We start from the raw sequence: 20,591 nt of genomic DNA, 5'->3' as shown, positions 1-20,591 counted from the left end.
ATCTTCCGCACCAGGAACGATCCCTGGGTACGAAGGTACAGGCGCGACAAAGTAGATGCCACAATGCCTAGCCCCGGCCTTCCCTTCCGTCTGCTCGTCTGGGTCTGGGTCTGAGCTTAGGTAGCACTGCACGGCACCCAGGAACATGCTGCCATCCCATCAAAGGGCCAAGGAAAACCCAGCGCCCCAGGAACGGCCGCTTCCTAATTTGCCTGCCTCGCACCTGCCATACCTTGTTTGGCGTCGCCCTTTATAACATCGGTCATCTCCCACATCGCGCCCCCGGCCGACCCAATTCGGCCCCCGCGCGTCGTCATATTTGTCCAGGATCCATTGCACCATTGCTGCGCTGCCCACTGATTCTCGCTTAAAAACATTGTCATTAGAACTTGCCGTGTTTAATTTTACTGACCCCTCTCTTCCCACCCTATAGTTTGTTGTCGACAACAACTGGATCACAGACCACACCGCGCCTCAAGAACCCGATCACGAGGGAAACGTAAACAACTTTTTGACTCCCGATCAAATCGTAAAAGAAGATTCTTCCGCAGCAGTCATGAACTCTGTCACTCCCGACGCCACCACGGCCGCCTTGGCCAAGGACGTGCCTCTTGAGAACGAGAAGAAGAAGAATAAGAAGAAGAACAAGAAGAACAAGAAGAAGACCGCCACCGAAGACAAGGTTGACGATACCGAGAAGACGGAAGAGGAGACCGATGACAAGACGGAACCCCAGGCCACCCCTTCTGATATCCCCGGTGGCTTCCCCATCACTCCCGCCAACGAGCTCGAGAAGACCATTGGCGTTGACCCCATTCCCGCTCAGGACGTTACCGCTGAACCCATCAAGGTTGAGGCAGGCGAGCCTCTGCCCCCGGCTGCCAAGGCTGGCGACATCAATGAGCACGTCAAGCTTGACAAGGAGGGCTACGAGGACTCTAGTGCTCTGCCTGGTCTGTCCAAGGAAGAGACTACCCTCCCTGCCGTCACCAGCAGCACCATCCCCGAGTCTAGCTTGCCTGTCGCCAGCGTCGCCGATGTCACCATCAACAGTGCGGCCCCGACATCCACCACTGCTGCTCTTGCCGCCGAGGTGCCCGTAGAGACCAAGAAGGTCGAGGTTCCCGAGGTTGTCAAGGAGAGCCAGGAGAAGGCCCACGTCGAGCCTGAGGCTAGCGCTAACCCCGAGGCCGTCGTTGAGAAGGCTGCTGTCGAGGAAGAGCTTCTTGAGAAGGTCCCTACCGCCCCCTCTGCCTCTGAGGGCACCTCCGGTTTCGGCACTCAGAAGACTGAGGACGCTGGTATTCTCGCCGCTGCTGCCACGGCTGGTGGTATTGCTGCTGCTGCTGTTATCAACACCAAGAACGACATCGCTGAGGCCGCTGCCCCGACCGTCAACCAGGCCTCTGTCGCTGCCACCGACGCTGTCAAGCAGGCTTCTGTTGCTGCCACCGACGCCGCGGCCAAGCTGCCTGAGCCCGTCAAGGAGAACCTGCCTGTTGCTGTTCAGGAGGCCATTGGCACCGAGACCAAGGAGGAGGTTCGCCAAGAAGTTGCTCCTGAGGTCCCCACCGTTGTGAAGGAGGCCATCACCGAGTCTGGCAAGAGCCCCGAGGCTGCCGCTAACACCGAGGCCGTCATCGAGAAGAAGGAGGTCGAGACTGAGCTGCTCAAGGAGGTCAAGGCCGTCCCTGCCGTTGGCGAGGAGGCTGAAAAGGCCAAGGCGGAGGCTGCCAAGGCTGAGGTCAAGGAGACCAAGGCCGAGGTCCAAGAGGGCGAAAAGTCCAAGACTGAGGCTGTCAAGGAAGAGGCCAAGGTCGCCAAGGAAGAGGTCAAGGAGGCCGTTACCAAGGATGAGCCCGCGAAGGAGGCCAACGGCACTCACGCCGTCAACGGCAGCAACGGTACCCCCACGATCAAGGAGCCCGAGGCTCCCGCCACTCCCGCCAAGGCTGCCTCCTCCGTCCCCGACTCGACAGCACCAAGTACCGGTAAGGCTGCACACAGCCCTGCCGGCACCGAGAAGAAGAAGAAGAACCGTCTGAGTGCCTTCATTGGCAAGCTCAAGAGCAAGGTGTCGGGCAAATAAGCGCCTTCATAATTATGACGTCCGCCATTAAACTTACGCGTGGATGGGAGGCATTGTGTTTTGCCTCATTTCATATGGTTTATCCTGTCGGGTGCTGCGTATTTGGGTTATTTTTCGTTTCTATGATTCCCCCGGTCCACTTTGCATGTGCAATAGCTCGAGAGGTAGAATGAAGCATGGCAGCTGTATGTTGGGGGCGTTGGAAGTAAAGGCATGGCGGTGGAGCCTCTATAATTAATCGAGGATGTTGTGGGCTGCCGCCTCTTCTGATTTCGCTGCTCTCGTTGGCACTTCACGGCTCATCTGCATCGGACTATCTTGTACCATAATACCTAGTTCGAGTCTAATCTGCATAAGATCCGTTCAGCCAATGCGTACCAAGGATATGACAAGCATTTTTGGTGATTACAATCCCGTCTTGATGACCTGTATAATAGCATATATGCCCCTTACAATGGTCACTTGCATCGATTCAGTGACCCTATATGGCCATGCCGTCTCGCTCTCTTTTGCCATTGGCTCATCTGTGGGCAATGCACACTCTCTTTGGACTACATTGACGCAACATGCGAGTTGACCCACGAAGCACGATAGTCTCCGATCACGTGATTAATACAGCAAAGTACGTACTCCCAGTTCCCGAGCTTCCCTCAGAGTTCGTCACGGCAACTGCGATTTTGCCCCGCTAATGACTCTATGTACTGGACTGCTGCTTCAGCATCCTCTCGACGTCCGATTACCTGATCCCCACCTATCACTCATGGGGTCCGTCCACCTTGGACCCCTTCTGGTTCTACAATCTGCATCTCATTCATCCACCACCAGCTCGTCGGCCGAAGTTCTTGGATCTCGGCTCGGGAGGATATTAGATTTTTTCGTTCAATCCAAATCACTAGGGACTAACCGATCAGCGGAGCCACCCTCCGATTCTCCTTGCTTCCTCTTGTGCCGCGGATTGCATCACGACATTGACCTGGGAGGCAACTGAGACGATTGCCGCTTCCACCGGAGGGGGAACCTTCACGACATACGCCCCCTAGTCTTCGAGCAACCGAATATGAGCTTGACACCGTCCAACCTGGGCAAGTCCCTTTCAGCATCGACTTCCCATTCGCCTGCGATTCAGCCAGGTCCTGTCACCACGAGTTTCGAGTCCACCCGCCGACCAGCACAAGCCAGCCCTTCTCATCCTCACTCTGCCCCGCGAAAGGGCCAGGGCGCCAGGAAACAACACAAGATGCAGCGACGACCGGGAATGGGCGACTACAGGCAGAACTCGAATCCGGATGACGATGACGCCATGGCCGAGTTGAGAGCCGTCCGGAACCCCTCGAGTCGTCGGGGCCAGACCTCCATCACCCATCTGCTCAACTACAGCATGCCGCCGAGGCCCTATGCAGATCATCACTCGTACTCTAGAAGCTACAGACGCAATCCGACCTGGGGGCCCGGCTCGGGGCACCACGCTAACGACAAGGCGAGGTACGTCCACGCCAACTATCGCTTCGTCGTATCGCCCGAGGGCAGCTATACCAGCCAGGCGGCCGATGCCGACGTACATATCGATTGGAACAATGTCTTGCAGATTCTTGCGTCGTCTGAGTCGCAGACCGCCAGCTGCCCGATTTGCCTGTCGGAGCCCGTCGCGCCCAGGATGGCCAAGTGCGGTCACATCTTTTGCCTGCCATGCTTGATCCGATTTATGAATACTACGACCGAAGAGGACTCGAAGCCTGTGAAGGGTGCAAGATGGAAGAAGTGCCCGCTATGCGAAGACAGCGTCTACCTACACGAGACACGGCCTGTGCGGTTCTATGCAGGCCAGGAGAGCCCTTTGCCGCGTGTCGGAGACGACGTGGTACTGCGGCTGATGGCGCGGACTGCCAAGTCAACTCTTGCGCTGCCGTGGGAAAACGGCTCGGATGCACTCAATGTGGCGGACGATATTCCTTGGCACTTCGCCGCGAACGTCCTGGATTATGCTAGAATCATGAAAGGCACCGGCGGCTACATGGAGGAGCAATACGATGAAGAGATTCAAGCGCTGGAGAAGCAAGGAACCGAAGACCAGCTGCTCTACCATGAGGACGATGAGTGGACCCAGAAGGCGATCCGGGCTATCAATGCCGCAAAAGACAAGGTCAAAGACCTAGGCAAGAACGATTCGATGCTGCCGAGCGGCTCCAAGGTGGAAAACCAGAAGCCTGTCGAGCCAGACTTCTACTTCTTCGCATCACAACCACATCTGTACTTGTCGGCACTCGACATTAGGATTCTCAAGACCAAGTATGGCGATTTCTCTGCATTCCCGTCAACCCTGTTACCTCGTGTCGAGCATATCTCCACAGGACATGTTGTGGACGAAGTACAGCGAAAGCGAGCCAAATACTTGGGACATCTCCCATACGGTTGCCGCATTAGTTTTCTGGAATGCGACTGGACGGACATTGTGTCGGCAGACGTTCTTGAAAAATTTGCGGACGAGATTGGTCGTCGAAGGAAGCGCAACCGTGACAAGGCCGTGCAGGAGGAGCGCGAGAGGCTTCAGTCCGAAAGGATCGAGGCTGCGCAGTTCAAGAGCACGGCGGCCATGCGGCGCGACTACGGCCCTATTGAGGAGGAGCAAGTTCCTGCATTAAACTTGGAAGAGTTTCAACCTCTTTCCAGTCATGCCGGCGCAACGCCCCCAGACCCGCGACCGGGCTTTGAACACCTCGCTTCCCTCTCTACGAGTCCCTCCACACAGAGAACAGTGTGGGGTACGCAGGCGGTTCATGGCTCTCCAGAACTAGCGCCAACTTCAAATCGTCCCTTTGATGACGGCTGGTTGAAGGACGAAGACTTGTTTGGTCCAGCCGAGCTTTCGTTCCAGATGGAGGCATTGGCCGTTAGCGAGCCTAGCGCTTCGGCCGGTAACAGCGGCGGTAGCACGCCTGCTGCCGGTGGCGGCGGGAAGGGGAAGAAGAAGAAGCAGAAGATTACGTTGATGAGCACCGGCGGAAGAAGAGGAGGTTGAGCCCACCGGTCTATCTCTTCATCTTTGGACGTCAATGGAAAGGAAGAAGAAGAAGAACAGGCTCAAAGGAATCAGCGAGTTAGAGTCAGTCGAGTAAGCCAGCGTGGGGGTAGAGGGGGATTTTGACGGGGAGGCGTGTTATAAATGCTTCATACAACTCAGATTTATGAAATCACAAGATGGACTATAGCCGTGTTTCAAGGGTTGGGCAGAGTATGCTATTTTACATATAGGCCGCAAATGCCAAGATCGCATCTACAGGTGCCAAATAAATTCGTTAAATATCATGTACCTCCACCCGGCCATGGGTGTCATTACTCTACTGGCGACTGCGCAGTGTTTGCCTCTCACCAGGTACATCATTTAGACACACGACTTGCATGGCCCTGACATACTGATCCGAGGACAAGCTCGAAAAAAGATGAGAGGTCAAAAGTGTATACACACCAATGCGCGTCGTATTCTCATTACATCATCTCATCTAAACATCTATCCCCGTTAGGCTTTATACCACGCTCCCACTCTTTATCACGCACTCTCTCTACTCGTGATGCAAAAAGCTTAGAAAGCGCTTCCATGGCAACGTTGCCACCGCTAAAAACAAGTCCGAGATCCCATCCGACCTCGCCGGCCTCCTTCTCGACCATGGCCCTGAAATCCTCGTTGAAGAGCGCGACGGCGAGCGGGACGGCGGCGCTCGGCTCGACGACGAGCTTGAAGCGCTCAAAGACCAGCTTCAGGGCCGCCTTGATCTCGTCCTCGGAGACGCTGTACATGTCGCGCACGAGCCTGCGCTCGTAGATGACGGACCAGGGGAACTTGCCGACGGGCGTGCGCAGGCCGTCGGCGATGGTCAGCGTCTTGACGCTCTCGACGCGCCTGCCGGCCTCGAAGCCGCGCTTGCAGTCGTCCGCGCCCTGGAACTCGGGCTCCGCGCCAAAGACCCTGATCCCCGTCCCCTCGCAGCTGAGCGCCACGCCCGAGAGCATGCCGCCGCCGCCGCACGGCGTCATGATGGCGTCCAGGCCTTTACCTTTACCTTTACCGGTACCGGATGCGTCGTCTTCCGCCGACCGCGGCTGTCCCGTCGAGTTGAACGTCGGGTTCTCGGCCGAGTGTCCCGCGGCGATGAGGTCGCGCACTTGCTCCTGCAGCTCGAGGCCCATGGTGCCCTGGCCGAGCATAATGTCGGGGTGGTCGTAGGGCGGCACGAGGCGCGCGCCCGTCTCGGCCATCACGCGGTCCGCGACGGCCTCGCGCTCGACGCTGGTGCTGCCGCTGAAGATCACGTTGGCGCCGTACCCGCGCGTGCCGGCGATCTTGTTGGCGGGGGAGATGTCCGGCATCACAATGTGCGCGGGGATGCCGGCTTCCCTGGCTGCGAGCGCGAGGGCTTGGGCGTGATTTCCTGGGTGGGCTGTCAGTATGTTTGTCTTTCCCGAAACTATTTTTTTCTTATTTTTAATTCACATCCTGTCTTTTTTACGAAAATGCAGAGCGGACAGGGTGGGTCAATGAGTTGAGTTGAGTAAGAAGCTCTCACCGGAACTGTGCGTGACGACGCCCTTCTCCCTCCCACCACCTTCAAGCCACCCGGGCTCCTGCTTCAGCCTCTCGACGGCGTGGAACGCGCCGCGCACCTTGAAGGCGCCGATGCGCTGGAGATTCTCGCACTTGAACCACAGCCTCAGCACGGGCTTCGCCGGCGTGCGGCCCTCCCACTTTGTGCCCTTCAGGTCCGCCGGGTCGCGGGGCGTGGACGCCAGCTTCGTGAGCGTCTTGTTGGTCAGGACCGGCGTGTAGTGGACGTGCGGCTTGACGATCTTGTGGGCCTCGACGACGGAGGCCCGGGTCAGGGACAGGCAGGTTGAGATGTCGGCCATGTTCTCTTTTTTTTTTTTGTAAGACTTGGTGGTTGACTGCTGACTTGAGATGCTGCTGCTTATCTTTTATGGTTGATGGTGGCGATTTGAGATTGGGTATGCTAAAGGACAAGTTTCCTCAGGCCTGGGCGTGGTCCTTATATATATATAAAAAAAAGATTGTGTTTTTATCTCTCGTATACCTCGTATATAAACGAGACTGATGCTGGTGCTCAAGTTGGATGCCTTGCTCCGCTCCAATCGGTCTTGTACAAGTGAAGAAAGGCTGTATGGTAATGGCCGTGCCGACGTCGGGAGGGGTGTGGCGGGGCTGCGCCTTCCGGACGGGGCCACCCCGCTTTGCCGATGACTCGACCGAAGCCATGTCCTGAAGCGCGTTGCCAAGGGGTGCCGTTGCCTACCGTTCGTTGCCTGTCAACGACACTTGCCAGATTGGTACAAGTTATGAGTCTACGATGAGAGTGCCGTAAAAAGTTCTCAGATCGGTCGGCCAGTTCATGGAAATATCAACGTGGCAAATCACTAAATCGGGGATCGTCTATCAAGTAGAACGGTCAACGTGATGCCAAGCACTAGGCTTACCTTTCAACACTTCTTATGAAACTACCGCTGTCCAATATGCGTGGCCTATCGGTTGGACTTTGAACCTGTCAAGAGCATACAGGAACATGTCAATCGTTTGAAACGGGCTAGTTGTCGAAATATTCCCACGCTGTTCGCCCTTGACGCTTTGCTAGCTTTGTGGACTGTGAGCATATACGCTAATCAGACAAGAGCAGAGGCTCTGTTGGAAACACAATCACAAAAGACTCGATTTTGTGCGCTCAAACATTGTCATTGACAGCCTTTTGGAGTTCAATTTGCATTTTATCTAACTTTTTTTAGACCACCCAATCCTAAACCCAAACTGCCCTGATAATACCCATTTAGAACTTGATGCCAGCCTCAGCCATCTGGAGACCGTACTATCACCTAGTTAGCGTCTTGAACAAAATATCTTTGGCTAGCGAGCATGGTCTTACCTTCTTGAGGCGGATGGCGTTGATGGTGATGAAGCCGGACTGTTTGTCATATTAGCAACCAAAACTTCCGCAAGTCTCAACCGGGTAGCACTACGCACCGTCTCGGAGGGGTCGAAGGTGGTGAGGGAGTCCATGGAGGCATCCTCCTCGGAGTAGAGCTTCTCCTGGGAAGAGCGGCCCAGGACGTAGGCGTTGCCCTTGTAGAGGCGGAGACGAACCTCGCCGTTGACCTAGAAACATCAGTTAGATAAGGCATGCGACCACTCGGTTACCTGAAACCTACACGCTGCTGGGCGAAGTCAAGGGAAGCTGTTGTCATAGTTAGCGCAGCCTCATGATTTCTAGGAGAGTAACTTACGCTGGAGGAAAGCCCGCTCAGGGCTGAAGTACATGCCGTTGTAGAGGAGCTCAGACCACTGCTTGCTCAGGTTGTCACGCAGGGAGCGGACACGGCCGTCAAGGACACTGCTTTCCGTCAGTTGAATTCCTCTCTCATGGCTTACTAACTTACAGGCCCTCAATGGAGACGTGGGCAAGACGGAGGATGGTCATGGCGGGAGAGTCGTCTGCAAATTGTCAGTGCATGTCCGGACGGTACGAATATGACACAACTTACAGCAGCCACGAGACTTCAGGCCGACGAAACTTGGACATGTTAGTAATTCAGTTTAGAAAAAAAACCTAAACAGGGACTAAATACCGGTTCTCGACGATGTCCTATTCCATTCATTAGATACGTTTCTTGAAATGATGAAGGAGGGCCAGGCAGAACTCACAATACGGCCAACACCGTGCTCCTTTCCAAGGTCGTTCAGAAGACCAAAGAGCTCAAGAGAGTCGGTAACGGTCTGGTTGGGGGTAACGACCTTGACGGGAAGACCCTTGTCGAAGTGGACAGTGATGTCGAGGGGAGCGTCAGGAGCCTTAAGAGGAGAGACGGTCCTGGTCCACATGTCCTCGGGGGGAGTGACGTCGGGGTCCTCGAGCATACCGGCCTGCAATGTCGTTAGCTAAGCGGGAGTCTAACGGGGTTTCTGAATTACCTCGTAGGAGCAGTGGGCTATTCAAAGTTAGCTAGCTTTTCATACACAAGTCAGATGCGAGACGCTTACCGAAGTTGTCGTCCATGGAGTAGGGCTTGGCCTTGGTGGAAGTGACGGGGATGCCTGGGAAATCTCAGCACAACTTCAGCGACAAGAGTTCCAACTATCACTCATACCCTTCTCAGCAGCGTAGTCAAGCAGGTCGTTGCGGCCCTGGAAGCGGTTGTAGAAGGTGGGATCGCGCCAAGGAGCGATGACCTTGATCTCGGGGTTGATGGTGTAGAAGGCGAGTTCGAAACGGACTTGGTCGTTGCTGATCTAGGCGTTAGTCTTGCGTGCTTTGGTCAGATTACAGAGGTTAACATACCCCTTGCCGGTCTGCGAGTTGTGTTAGCATTGGAAGCAGATTATGTGTCAAAAGAGGGAAAGATGGTACTTACGCAGCCGTGAGAAACGAACTGGCAGCCCCTGATGCACACTGTCAGTCTCCTCATACGCACAAGATATCGTTAAGGCAACTGACTCCTGCTGGGCGGCCCTCATCTGGCCACGGGCGATAATGGGACGAGCCAGACTGGTTCCTTTTTTAAACTTTTAGCCACTGTAGTATATCCTTGAGATCTCGCGTCGAACATACCCAAAAGGTACTGGTCCTCGTAGATGGCGTTCTAATAATCATTGTTAGCGAGATTGTGAGCCAAACGGGTCCAGTGTGGTGACCACTTACGCATTGAACAGCCTTCCAGCAAAGCTCCCTGTATTGCCTTAGTATACCATACCAATTTCGAGAACCATGGGCCACACTTACTCGACGAACTCGCGCTTGAGGTCATCGATGATCATCTAACAATGCCAGTCAGTAAGGTTGTCGCGTCGACGAGGGCAGTCGGGCCTGAGCCACGGTTCGCATCGTCGTACCTTCTCGGCACCAATCTGGAGAGCTGTCTGTGGGGTCAGCGGGGGGGTTTCAAGCGGCTAGGCGACGGCGACGGCGATATCGCAACCTAAGCTAGCGGGGTCGGGAATGAAACTGACCCTTCTTCTCGACGGCAGCCCAATCTTCCTCCTGGCCGACATTGGCGAGGTAGCAGCTAGGTAAAAGGTCAGAATGAAGCTCTGGAAGGCGGCGATGCTAAGTTTTGAATGGCGGGGCATAGCTGAGTACATACACGACAGAGTAGCCCTGCTCCAGGAGCCAGGCCAGGATAGTGGAGGTATCAAGCTGGTAAGCAAGTTAGCATTGCAAGCTTATGACAATTGACGTAGATCCGAGCTGTCGAGGTCGCTCGTGCTTGGAGTTTGGAGTGGAAAAGCACGTACACCTCCAGAGTAACTGTGTTTGCGTGTTAGCGCAATGAGTCTTTCGCCAGTGAGGATGAGAGAGTACATACGCGAGGCAGACCTTGCCCTTAGAACCAGCCATGGTGATTATATGTGTTTGGGTATTAACGGGAAAGGGAATTGGGGTAGTGATTTGGTGTGAAGGACGAGGTTGAGCTGCAATTGATGTGACTGTGAAAGATTGAGGATGCAAAAACTTTGGGAGCAGCAAAAGAAATGGTATTGGAATCTCGGCCAAGCTGTGAGCGGAAGAGTCACCAATGCGCTAACATGGGTAGTGATAAGATAAGACCGAGGGGTTAAGAGCAAAAAAAAAAAAAAAAAAGCACTAGCCAGGGGGGTTAGTGCGCTGGGGGTGTAGGTTTTGGTTGGGCGTATGGGTGCTACAGGGGGGAAAACAGCATCTCTCACTTCCCGCAATCGGACCCTACACCACTAGCCCTACCCACGCTGTGCCACGCTCATAGGTAGGTAGGCATGCAAACCAGCCAATGTGGTCGCATCAATTCATACTTTCATCCTTCCATCTCGAATTAGCCGTCAATAATTTTTTTTCCCCCCAACGGCGCCGTTCGAGGCGGTCAGCCATGCATTGTCTGACGACTCAGTCGACAGAAAAAAGTCATGCCCCCCAGCGAGGAAAATCCCGGGGATTCTCGGCCCACCATCGGAGGGCACGCCAAACGATAAGACGTCAGGCCAATGACACAGAACGGATCATTGAGGGGGCCACATGAGCACGCGCCTCTACGATGTATGGGTTACACACAGTCACCGTGGGGATGGGTGATTGAGATTGCCCACGGTGCCCTACTTTCCTCTAATTACCTGGTACCTTGCGTCAAACGTCATACACGTAACTGAAGAAAAAGCAGGCCGGTAGGGGAAATGCGCATGGCTTGGCTTGGCTGGGAACCTGTGGTATGACCACTTCCTTTCCCCTTGCAGTCCGGGGTAACGTTTTATTTTTACCCTCATTATTTTGTTCCCGCCCTACATAGTAAAGAGCGAAGGCAGATGATGTGTGTGTGCGTGCGTGCGTACGCTCAACACTGGACAGGGATCCGTCATCGCCGGCCTCTAAACGCGGGGCAATCTCATCGTGGGGTCGGCTCTTGGGGGAACTAAAGACGTGCCCGGGTCCGAACCGTTTGAATTCATGACTTCACTCGGGTTCTCTTCCGGTCGATTTTCGACAGGAACAATTGTCTTGAAAGGCAACATCTCTCGAGTCTATCTTATATCAGACTCTTCTACAAATATATTCCCACTGAACCCGCGTTTATTCACCAACCCCAAGCCAGCAGCTGCTGATTAAAGAACCCTCCCGGATCTCATTCCGCTACACACCATCCCGTCCATCTCACCTAACCTTTGAAACCCCCTCCCCCAAAGCATGTCTTCCAAACTCTCTGATACGTTCTCGGGCTCGCCCCTCTCAACCCACGGCTCAAAATGGTCTGCCTTGTGGGAAGAAAAGTACACACCCTGGGACCGCGGCAGCCCCTCCCTTGCTCTATTTGACGTCCTCACCACGAGGCCCGATCTAGTACCTCCTCCTCCTCCTCCTCCCACACCAAGCCAGGGAAATATCAGCAGGCCAACAGCCCTGGTACCAGGCTGCGGGAAAGGCCATGACGTCCTTCTCCTCGCGGATCTCGGTTACGACGTCCTAGGTCTCGACTTCTCGCCAACCGCAATCGAGCAAGCCAAGGAAAACCAAAAGACCGAAGGTTCCGGCGTCGGCTCCGTCCGCCGACCTGACGGCCCGGAGCCCGGAACCGTGACTTGGCTGTCGGGCGACTTCTTTTCAGACTCCTGGCTTGATGAATGGGGTCGCGGGAGGACGTTCGATCTCATTTTTGACTACACAGTAAGTTCCCTGTCCATCGCCCGTAGTAGTCCCCCCCCGCCCATCCCACGAAACCTATTTTTGTCCATGTGCCCCCAAAGCCCAGCCCTCAAAACACATCATCATCATCATTATCATCGCAACCACCAAGACAGAAACCGCAAAAGGCCTAACAACCAAAGTTCCTCTGCGCGCTCCCCCCCTCAGCCCGTCCCCTCTGGGCAACCCGCATGACTTCCCTCCTCGCGCCCAAAGGCCGTCTGATCTGCCTCGAATTCCCCTCCGGCAAGCCCCTGTCCGCCCCGGGTCCCCCATGGGGCCTCACCCCGGAAATCTACCTCGCCCTGCTCGCCCACCCCGGTGCCCCCCTCGAGTTCTCGTCTTCGACAGAGCAGGGCGACGACAAGGACGTCGTGATGGTGCCCCCCTTCCGCGAAGACGGCCTCAAGCGCCTCGAACTCATCAAGCCCGACAGGACACACCCGGCGGGGATGAACCCAGACGGTACGGTCTGCGATTGGATTCACGTCTGGAGCCGTTGACACTCTTCCACGATGCTCCCGCCGTAGATGAAGAATAATAGTAAAGGGGAGGGGGAAGGGAGAAGTGGAAGGGGTTAAAAAAAAAAAAAAATAACACATTAAAGTCATATCTTTGTCCCGCTTCTCCATAGTCAGTCATCACGTTGTCTTCCGCAACGAGTTGTAATGCTCCCCGAGCCCGTAACCATGCCGGTAATACGCCAGCCAAATCTTCTTGTCCTCCTCCTCGGCGCTCCCAATCTTCTCCGTCCTGCCGTCCTGCACAACCCTGATCTCGACCCCGTAGATGCTCGCCAGCGCAACCAGCTCGAGCTGCCCGCCCCACTCCGCCGTGTCGCGTATCCTCCCGACGTACCCCTCCAGGTCCTCCTCCAGGAACGGCGCGAAGTCGTCCGGGTGCTCCGCCATCCAGTCCGCCGCCCTCTTCCTCACAATCTTGTACGGCAGCACCTTTGGCTCCGCGTCGGGCGCCAACGGGATGCCCCTCTGCTGCAGCTGATCCGCCACGGCCGAGAACAGACAGTGCCCGTCCGGCGCGATCTCCTTCTCCGTGAGCGAGTGCGTCTTGAACTCTTTGAGCATGTACGTCTTCTCGACGCCCCGGTGGTCCGTCATGTTCTTCGCCTCTTCCTCTGCTTTGATTGCCGCGGCCTCTTGCTCCGCCGCACGCCGCGCCATGCGCTCTTTCTGCCTGTTGCGCTTCTTGCCCTGGCCCTGGCCCTGGCCCTGCGTAGGCTGTTCCTGCTCCTGCGCCTGCGCCTGTGCCTGTGCCTGTGCCGGTGTCGGTTCCGATATGGCCGTCTTCTCGAGCTTGTCCGCGACTTCGCCCGCCTCGTCCCTATCTGCCGCGGGGGCTTCTTCGTCTTCGGGCGCGACGTCGGCAGTGCCGCCGCCCGTCAGAGCCGCAATCTCCTCTTCTTGCTTCTCCTTCAAACTCCTCTCCATTTCCGCACACTCGTCATTGACGCCTTTGCGTGTCTTCTTCGTCGCATTCTTCTTCTTGCTCGTGATGCGCCCGACAAGGTCGCGCTGTTCCTTCCGGTGCCGGGCCTGCATCTGTTCCAAGGTCTCTGACTCCATGCTTGTGGTCGATCGGCGTGCTTATGACAAGAGAAAAATATCGACTGTTCGGAAAGAAGGGGGACAAGTAAGAGGGTATGTCGAGGTGCAGGCGACCTGCCAAGTTGGACGGTGATGACGACGGATGAAGGCGGGTGTCGAAATCGCGGGGTGGCGGCTGAAAGTGGATATTCGTTTGAATGCGGGCTATATATGTAGGTAGAGCTTTTTGTAGGAGGTGTAAGCCCACAAGCTATCGGACGGCATAAAATCTTTGGATCCAAAGAGATTGTAGATGTCGGGTCTTCAGGCCAATTATGACGATGGGAGGAGCTCGGCAGCTCAAAGCTCTCAATCCAGCTTGAGCGAGGGGTGAAATTTCTTAGTGGGGTCGGTGCGGGGTCCCCGTTCGCCAATGTCACTGTCTACTGAAGTGAAGTCTTCTCTTTCCAGTAAACTCATCACAGCAATTGGGGGATACAATACTCAGATAACAAAGCTCTGTTGCATTTTACAATATTTCAGTTGTTTGAAAATAAGCGTCCCTAATGGACCTATATAAAGTAACAATTGCCTACACCGAATCTCATCGAGATTGGTCACATCCTACAATTCCCATCCTCTCACCTGGCATCCTGCTACAGCGATGCCGTTCCATTCACATTTTAGCCACGGTCAGCGCGGTAGCCCGACCTAGGAAGATACAGCAAACGTCTTTCTGGCATATGGTGTTCAGCATTGCTCTGCCTTTTCCTAATCCTCAACTCCAAGCATCAAAGGCGATCTCAAGATCCCTCCTTACATCCCCAAAGTTACACACGAAGAATAATACGTAATGGGTATCGGTATTGAATAAAAGCAATCCTGCGCGCTCCGGTCCAGCCCGTCCGCAACGGGGCGTTTGTAAATTACAGAAACTGCTGAGACTAAAAGCCCTTGAACGGGTCGTCTCTGAAGAAATCATCCTCTGTACCCATGCGGCTGTAATAGCCGTCAGTAGTGCGCGTGCCACGAGAGCTGTAGCTGTCTCGGTGACGGCTGCGGCTTTGTCGGCGTCGAAGCTCCTTGCTTCGTCTCCTGGCTCGATACCTGAACTCTTCTTGCTCATCGGGGTCCCCGTCAAAGCGCGAGTACGCTAGCGGGCTGATGAATGCCTCCATCCGCACGGTGCCGATAGCGTCGAAGAAGTTGGCACCAGGTCGCGATGATGCTTCCGACGTACGTTGGGAGCCTGCGGTACTCATGCCCCAGCTTGGTGCGCCACTTGAAGGTTGGGACTGGTGAGACTGGTAGATGTCAGATGATCCTGCTGTGCCCACGCTGTTACCAGCATTGCTATTGGTATAGCTATGCTGCCCGACGCTGCCAGGTCCAGAGAACCCGCGGAATGATAGCGGTGGCGGAACGTGGCCGCCAGTGTTGCTGCGTTTGCGACCATGAACCCCTCCTTGCGCCCCACGGTCCGTAAAACGAGGGATAAAGGGCGGCTCGGCTGCGTCGCTGGAACGCTCGCGCTGGTGAGCGTTATTGTGATTGTTGTTGTTGTTGTTGTTGTTGTTGCTGTTGCTATACGGCATGGTTGCATACTGCTCTTGCTGCCTATAGTTGCCGCTGTCGCCTGTTCGCGATGAAGGAATACTAGGCATACTGGGAACGCTTGGTATACTCGGGGGTGCGGCATTCTTTGAGGGTGCCTTGTTCTTCGTGAGTCGGATGGAATCGCGAATGCCAGGTCGCCTACTAGGCTGGAGCATCTCAAAATCTGGCACAGCTGTTTCATTTGAAGGCTGGGGAACGGCAAGCACGTCTGGAATGGCCTGCGTAGAGTGTGCGAGGAACGATAGAGCTGTCAGCCACATGTAGTGCCGTTCAGAAGATGTGGCTGTAAACTTCAGTGCTCTTTGTGGAGTCAGGATGAGAATAGATCGGTTGAAAACGTTGCCTTGGCCACGGGGAGGCGGGTTGTCGTCCTTGACATCAAGCACAGATTGGATGGTTACTAAGTTAATGTTAGTCGCAAAAGCATGCATGCCTAGGAGAGACGGGACTTACATTTGCGGCCTGCCTTGCCCATGAGCGCAGTTCCAGAATTGGGTTGCTTGCTGCTCCAAAGGATAGCTCGTTCGTAAGGGGCCAGCCATACCCATCTCTTGTGCCGATCGTTGCTAGAATCATCTCTTCCACCATCGGACACGCCAAACGACTTGCGTCTCCTCACGTACTTGAACATCCACTCGCCAACCATGGTTTGTGCAATGGCATCAACCACCCCAGTAGCCTGAGAGGCTCCGCTAGAGGCCGCGCCATTGGAGGTCGTACCATTGGATGTAGCACCGTTGGATGTGGCACCATTCGAGACACCGCCAACCGAGGCGAGATCTGTAGTAGCTGTTTGGGCGGTGTTTGTGGACAGCCGAGATCTGTGAGACCTGTACTGTGAGCTCATATCGTATCTAGGGCTCGTAATATCGTTGTACGGGAGAGGAGGCAGGCTGGGGCTCTCTGGCGTCTCCGTGGTCTCCGAGAAAGGCGGTGGCGATCGGCTACCATGCCTCCGGTACCTTTGATTGCGGGGGAGAGCGGCTGCCGACCGGACTTTGCGAATGCTGTTGGCACGGTAGTGACTGCGGCCCATACCCCGACGATTCCATGGGGCGTCCATCTTGGTCGGGCTTCGCTGGCCATCACTTGGTGCACTTGCACTAAATGGAGGCCGCCGGGAACTGGCCCTTGTTGGGATGGGAAAGGGCGGAGGCGTAGCCTCGGGGATGCTGGGGCTTCTTGGACGACCTTGATGACTAGATATGCCGCTCTGAATCAAGGCAGCCTTTCGCATGCCATTGGGTCTGCCTGAAGGGCCAGCGTTGGATTTCTCGTATCCGCTGCGTCCTGCAGGTTTCATTGCCGTCTTTTTGGATACCGTCTCCTTGTTTTCCAAACCGAGGCTGTAAACTTCGTTGCCCAAGGAACGCACTGAGCTTCTCGCAATCGCGGATTTCTGCAGGCCTGGCTCTGGTGACGCCGGTGATGCCACGTAAGCGCTCACCGATGTCCGGTTAGATGCCCTAGAGTCTGTCATCCTCATCCCAGGGGCAGAGAGAACGGTCCGATACTCAGAATCGCTAATATCCGCATCAGCAAACTCGTCCTGCTCGTCAGAGCTGTGTTCGTCAAAACCAGCAAAGAGGCTGCTAATGCGATGCGGCCGTCGCATAGGCGCCTTGTGGCTCGACAGAGGCCCATCATCGTTGTTTCCAGGGTAGGCGTCTCGTGTTTCCGTGTCAGAGATGGGCGAGACAGGTGAAACAGGCGAAATTGGCGGAGAATAGGGCAGATCGGAGAGACTGCGCTTAGTGGTAAGTCTTCTAGGATTTCTCGGTGGCAGATGGCTAGGGACAGGTGTAAATGTGTGAGACTCCTCGCTCGTGATAGCGGTAGCAACATTGGGCGATGTCGGTCTGGATGAAATTGCTGAAGGTCTAAGGTGTGCAGGAAGGCTAGCCATACGCTGGTCCACGCGGATTTCTTCAGTTTGGACAGCGGTGGATTTCATGGTGACCGAAGACACGATGGAAACCTGGCATCCAAAGTCCTTGAAATGCTGGGGAAGTCGAGGTTCTCGAGGCGTGGCTGGGCGACTTGTCGGTGGAATGATACTGATGCTCGGGATAAGTAGCTCCTGAGCTGGCTTCGGCTCAGGAGCAGGTGCAGGCTTCTCTTCAGGTTCAGCCTGTGGCTCAGGTTCAGGCAGGTTCGTCTGAGTGGAAGATGACACCATAATCGGAGCTGGCTCCTCGGGAGGGGGCGGTGTCAAAGACCTGTATGGCGACTTGGGTGTTTTTGGTGGACTTAGTGGCTCCTCGACAGTTTGAGATCCAGCTGAGACCATGGGATTGAATGGGCGCGGCTCAATGGACAATGGGCGGTTGATCTGAACTCGCTTTCGTCTTTGGTTTGCCTCTACTGCTTCAACTTCCGATTCACCTCGGGGGGCGGCCTCAACTTCGACAGGCTTTTCGAGCTTGAAAGGTTCTTCAACCTTTACAACGGGCTCTTCAACGTTGGCGGGAGGCTCCGGGGCGGGTGGCTTGACGGGTTCGAGTTTTGGTGATGGAGGGGGCGAAAACTGGATGCCCGTGTCCGTGTAAGTGGGTTTTGGAGCCGGGGGCGGGGGAGGTGACATTAAGTCCTCGTCATCCTCTTGGATTTCATCTTCCAGGGCCTCCAAGACGGGCTGGTTCATCCAGAGCCTGCCTCGCGTAACGCTTCCAGGACGCTGAGGACTTTCGACGCTCTGGTTTCGCCGATGCATTCTTGACAAAACACTCTCACGGCTGATGGTTCGTGTGTGACGGTGGTAAGACAGTGCACTCTCTCGCCCACCATCGTCAGTTTGCCAGTCATCGTCGCCATCGAGATTCAGTTCGTCAGCAAGGGAATTGATGTTGTTGACCTTGCCGGGACTTTGCTGCAGTGAGAAGCGAATACTATTTGTTAGGCTCATAGTGCGGACACTTGCGGCATCGTTGTCCTTGTTGTCCTCCACGTCACTATCGGCAGCATGACCGTTGGCTTGTGCAGCTTGATAAGCAGTGACTTCGTCCAAGACCACTTTCAAGCGGCTCTCAGCAACATGGATTCTGCGCTCATATTTGCGCTTTTCTTCCTCCCAAGAATCTTTTTCCTGGGACCAAAGCTCATGTGCCCTTTGCAGATCCTCCTCTAGGCTTCGAATTTTCCTCTGAGAGACCTCAAGTCTCTTTTTCGTTTCCGAAATCGAGTCAACAGCCTCATCTCTCTCACGGGTAATTTCGCCTAGTGCTGAAGATGTCCCTCCCTCAAGTAGAGACAGTTGGCGTTTTAAAGATCGGCTTTCCTTGTTGGTTGTGGCTATCGACTCCTGGAGTGATTCCTGCTCCTCGCGTGCGGCGTGCAACGACACTTCCAGGTTTTCAATAAGCTTCGTCTTCTCTTCCTGATCCCGCCTCAGATTCAGGATTTCCGCAACAAGATTGGCGTGCAGGGTTGGCGTGAAGCGGCGGGGGTCGAGGACGCTGATGTTGTCCTCATTGGTGATGTTTCTCGAAGAACGCTTCGAGCTCTTTTCGGTGGGAGGTACTGGAGGCGGCGAGGGGCTCTTTTTTCCGTTCGGCGGAGTGACTGAACGCCGTGACTTTCTCGAACCCCGTGATGGTGTTCTGTAAGGTGTATCTTGGGGGGTGGGCAGCGCGGTGGCGGCGACCGGGCCGTTATGCTCATCCTCTGTATCCCAAGCAGCCATGTTGACCAACTTGCTGACTTAGATACAGTAGAGGACTTACAATGAGATGCAATGAGGGCGACGGTCCTCAATTGAACCCCTCAAAAAAGGAGTGCAAGCATTCAAGTTGTGGTTCCTGTCGGCTTACAGCGAGTCAAGGTGCTTGGATCACCAGCTGTTTCGGGAAAAATCAAAGGCAGGGGATCAAAGCACGCAGCTAAGCCCAAGGGATCCTTGCCAGCGGTGGAAATGACAGGCGCTCAAGGAGTAGTCTGACCGCGCAATCACGGGTGCATTGACGTTTTTCAACCCCCACTGACAAGTTAGTGCTCAGTGCTAACGGGAGAGGCACACAAGACAAGAGAACAGCCGAGAAAATGGGCAAGGAAGATGCATGAATTGCCACTGGTGAAACTTACGAGAATATGGTAATACCGCTGCGTTTCGGGTGCGGCAGTGTCTTGTACGATAAGTGAGAGGTGACGAGAAGGTGAAACAGAATAACAGGAGAGAGAAAGAGAGGTTCGCTCAAGCGGACGGTATCTGGATAATCAATCTGGAACTTAGCACAAAGTCATCAGAGCCAAAGCCCAAGTGGCGAATCCTTGTAGGATAAGTGGCATATAGAAACCGGGGAGGGATGTTCGGGAGTGGTTGAGAGGGATTGCCCACCTTAAGAACAGGGAAGTACAGAGAGAAGAGAGTGAGAGAGAGAAAAAAGCACAGTTGAAACTGGTAGGCTTTCGAAGCGGGAAATCAAAGGTTACAGACAAAGGAGAAATCTGAAGGATAGGCAGTCGCAGGGATAAACAGCAACAGTCGTAAAGTCGAAATGGGTCGGTGGCCTTTCTAAGCCATGTCGTTTAAAAATGAGGTTTGAGGCCGAGATGAGAAGCGCAACTTCTGGAAAGGCGGGCGCAGCAAAGTGCTCGTCTGAACTCGAAGGAATAAAAGGAACTGGCGGTGTTGGGCGCAAGTTCGGATCGAAACACCGACTACTTATATAAATAGTGACAATCTTGTTGGAGAAGAAAGTTTGGTCAGGAGAAATGGTCGAAGAGGCGAGAGTGAGGCTTGAACCGTTGGTTTGGTTTGGTCTGGTGGGGGAGATTTGTGGTCAGCCTCCTTCGCCGCGGACCTCCTTCCATCTTTCTTATTCTAGACCTTCTCCCGCAATGATCGACCGCAAGACCCGACCTTCTCTGAGACAAACGGGTAACTTACAGAGGCTGGCAGATTGAAAGGGCCGTTAGTTTGTCGGAGGTTGTAGAAACAAGCCGCGGTGGTAAAAGCAACGGCGCACCGTTGATTGCGAGACAAGGCACGGGTGAAAAGAGAAGGGGACAAAAGACAAGTGCCAACAGTCAAGTGGCAACTCGAAACGGATCTGGCGCGTGAATCGGTGCTGCGGCGGGAAGAAAGGTGGTTATCCCCAAACAATCCGGCATCCAAAACAGCTGCATCCGAGGCCGATTGGAGGGTCA

General features: G+C 54.9%; 7 protein-coding genes across 7 annotated transcripts; 3 read left to right on the top strand and 4 right to left on the bottom strand.

Annotated features, from left to right (window-relative positions):
* Nucleotides 1-556: 556 nt before the first annotated feature.
* Nucleotides 557-2,089, top strand: CTRU02_200149 (uncharacterized protein; the record flags this gene model as incomplete). The annotated part of the gene is made up of 1 exon (XM_070203643.1): nt 557-2,089. One exon carries the CDS (start codon nt 557-559, stop codon nt 2,087-2,089), a length of 1,533 nt encoding a protein of 510 aa, XP_070062225.1.
* A 1,057-nt stretch (nt 2,090-3,146) lies between these two features.
* CTRU02_200148 (ring-15 protein) lies at nt 3,147-5,105 on the top strand (the record flags this gene model as incomplete). Its single annotated transcript, XM_036723268.1, has 1 exon — nt 3,147-5,105. The coding sequence occupies one exon, from the start codon at nt 3,147-3,149 to the stop codon at nt 5,103-5,105; it is 1,959 nt and encodes a 652-aa protein (XP_036585057.1).
* Nucleotides 5,106-5,572: 467 nt separating this feature from the next.
* CTRU02_200147 (pyridoxal-phosphate dependent enzyme) lies at nt 5,573-6,988 on the bottom strand (the record flags this gene model as incomplete). Its single annotated transcript, XM_036723267.1, has 2 exons — nt 5,573-6,513; nt 6,649-6,988. The coding sequence occupies 2 exons, from the start codon at nt 6,986-6,988 to the stop codon at nt 5,573-5,575; spliced, it is 1,281 nt and encodes a 426-aa protein (XP_036585056.1).
* Nucleotides 6,989-7,914: 926 nt separating this feature from the next.
* Nucleotides 7,915-10,476, bottom strand: CTRU02_200146 (argininosuccinate synthase; the record flags this gene model as incomplete). The annotated part of the gene is made up of 22 exons (XM_036723266.2): nt 7,915-7,953; nt 8,011-8,049; nt 8,109-8,240; nt 8,294-8,319; nt 8,369-8,475; nt 8,522-8,576; nt 8,627-8,655; nt 8,711-8,727; nt 8,787-9,005; nt 9,054-9,070; nt 9,123-9,176; nt 9,230-9,366; nt 9,421-9,431; nt 9,494-9,521; nt 9,577-9,634; nt 9,691-9,721; nt 9,781-9,808; nt 9,862-9,896; nt 9,972-9,994; nt 10,089-10,144; nt 10,223-10,275; nt 10,441-10,476. 22 exons carry the CDS (start codon nt 10,474-10,476, stop codon nt 7,915-7,917), a joined length of 1,230 nt encoding a protein of 409 aa, XP_036585055.2.
* Nucleotides 10,477-11,790: 1,314 nt separating this feature from the next.
* CTRU02_200145 (thiol methyltransferase) lies at nt 11,791-12,788 on the top strand (the record flags this gene model as incomplete). Its single annotated transcript, XM_036723264.1, has 2 exons — nt 11,791-12,267; nt 12,429-12,788. 2 exons carry the CDS (start codon nt 11,791-11,793, stop codon nt 12,786-12,788), a joined length of 837 nt encoding a protein of 278 aa, XP_036585054.1.
* A 138-nt stretch (nt 12,789-12,926) lies between these two features.
* Nucleotides 12,927-13,868, bottom strand: CTRU02_200144 (OTU domain-containing protein; the record flags this gene model as incomplete). Its single annotated transcript, XM_036723265.1, has 1 exon — nt 12,927-13,868. The coding sequence occupies one exon, from the start codon at nt 13,866-13,868 to the stop codon at nt 12,927-12,929; it is 942 nt and encodes a 313-aa protein (XP_036585053.1).
* A 905-nt stretch (nt 13,869-14,773) lies between these two features.
* CTRU02_200143 (nuclear migration protein) lies at nt 14,774-19,128 on the bottom strand (the record flags this gene model as incomplete). Its single annotated transcript, XM_036723263.1, has 2 exons — nt 14,774-15,846; nt 15,900-19,128. The coding sequence occupies 2 exons, from the start codon at nt 19,126-19,128 to the stop codon at nt 14,774-14,776; spliced, it is 4,302 nt and encodes a 1,433-aa protein (XP_036585052.1).
* Nucleotides 19,129-20,591: the final 1,463 nt, after the last annotated feature.

The sequence above is a fragment of the Colletotrichum truncatum genome, assembly GCF_014235925.2.
Source record: "Colletotrichum truncatum strain CMES1059 chromosome Unknown Contig_0001, whole genome shotgun sequence".
Taxonomy (NCBI): domain Eukaryota; kingdom Fungi; phylum Ascomycota; class Sordariomycetes; order Glomerellales; family Glomerellaceae; genus Colletotrichum; species Colletotrichum truncatum.
This window is presented reverse-complemented; position numbering and strand designations above follow the sequence as displayed.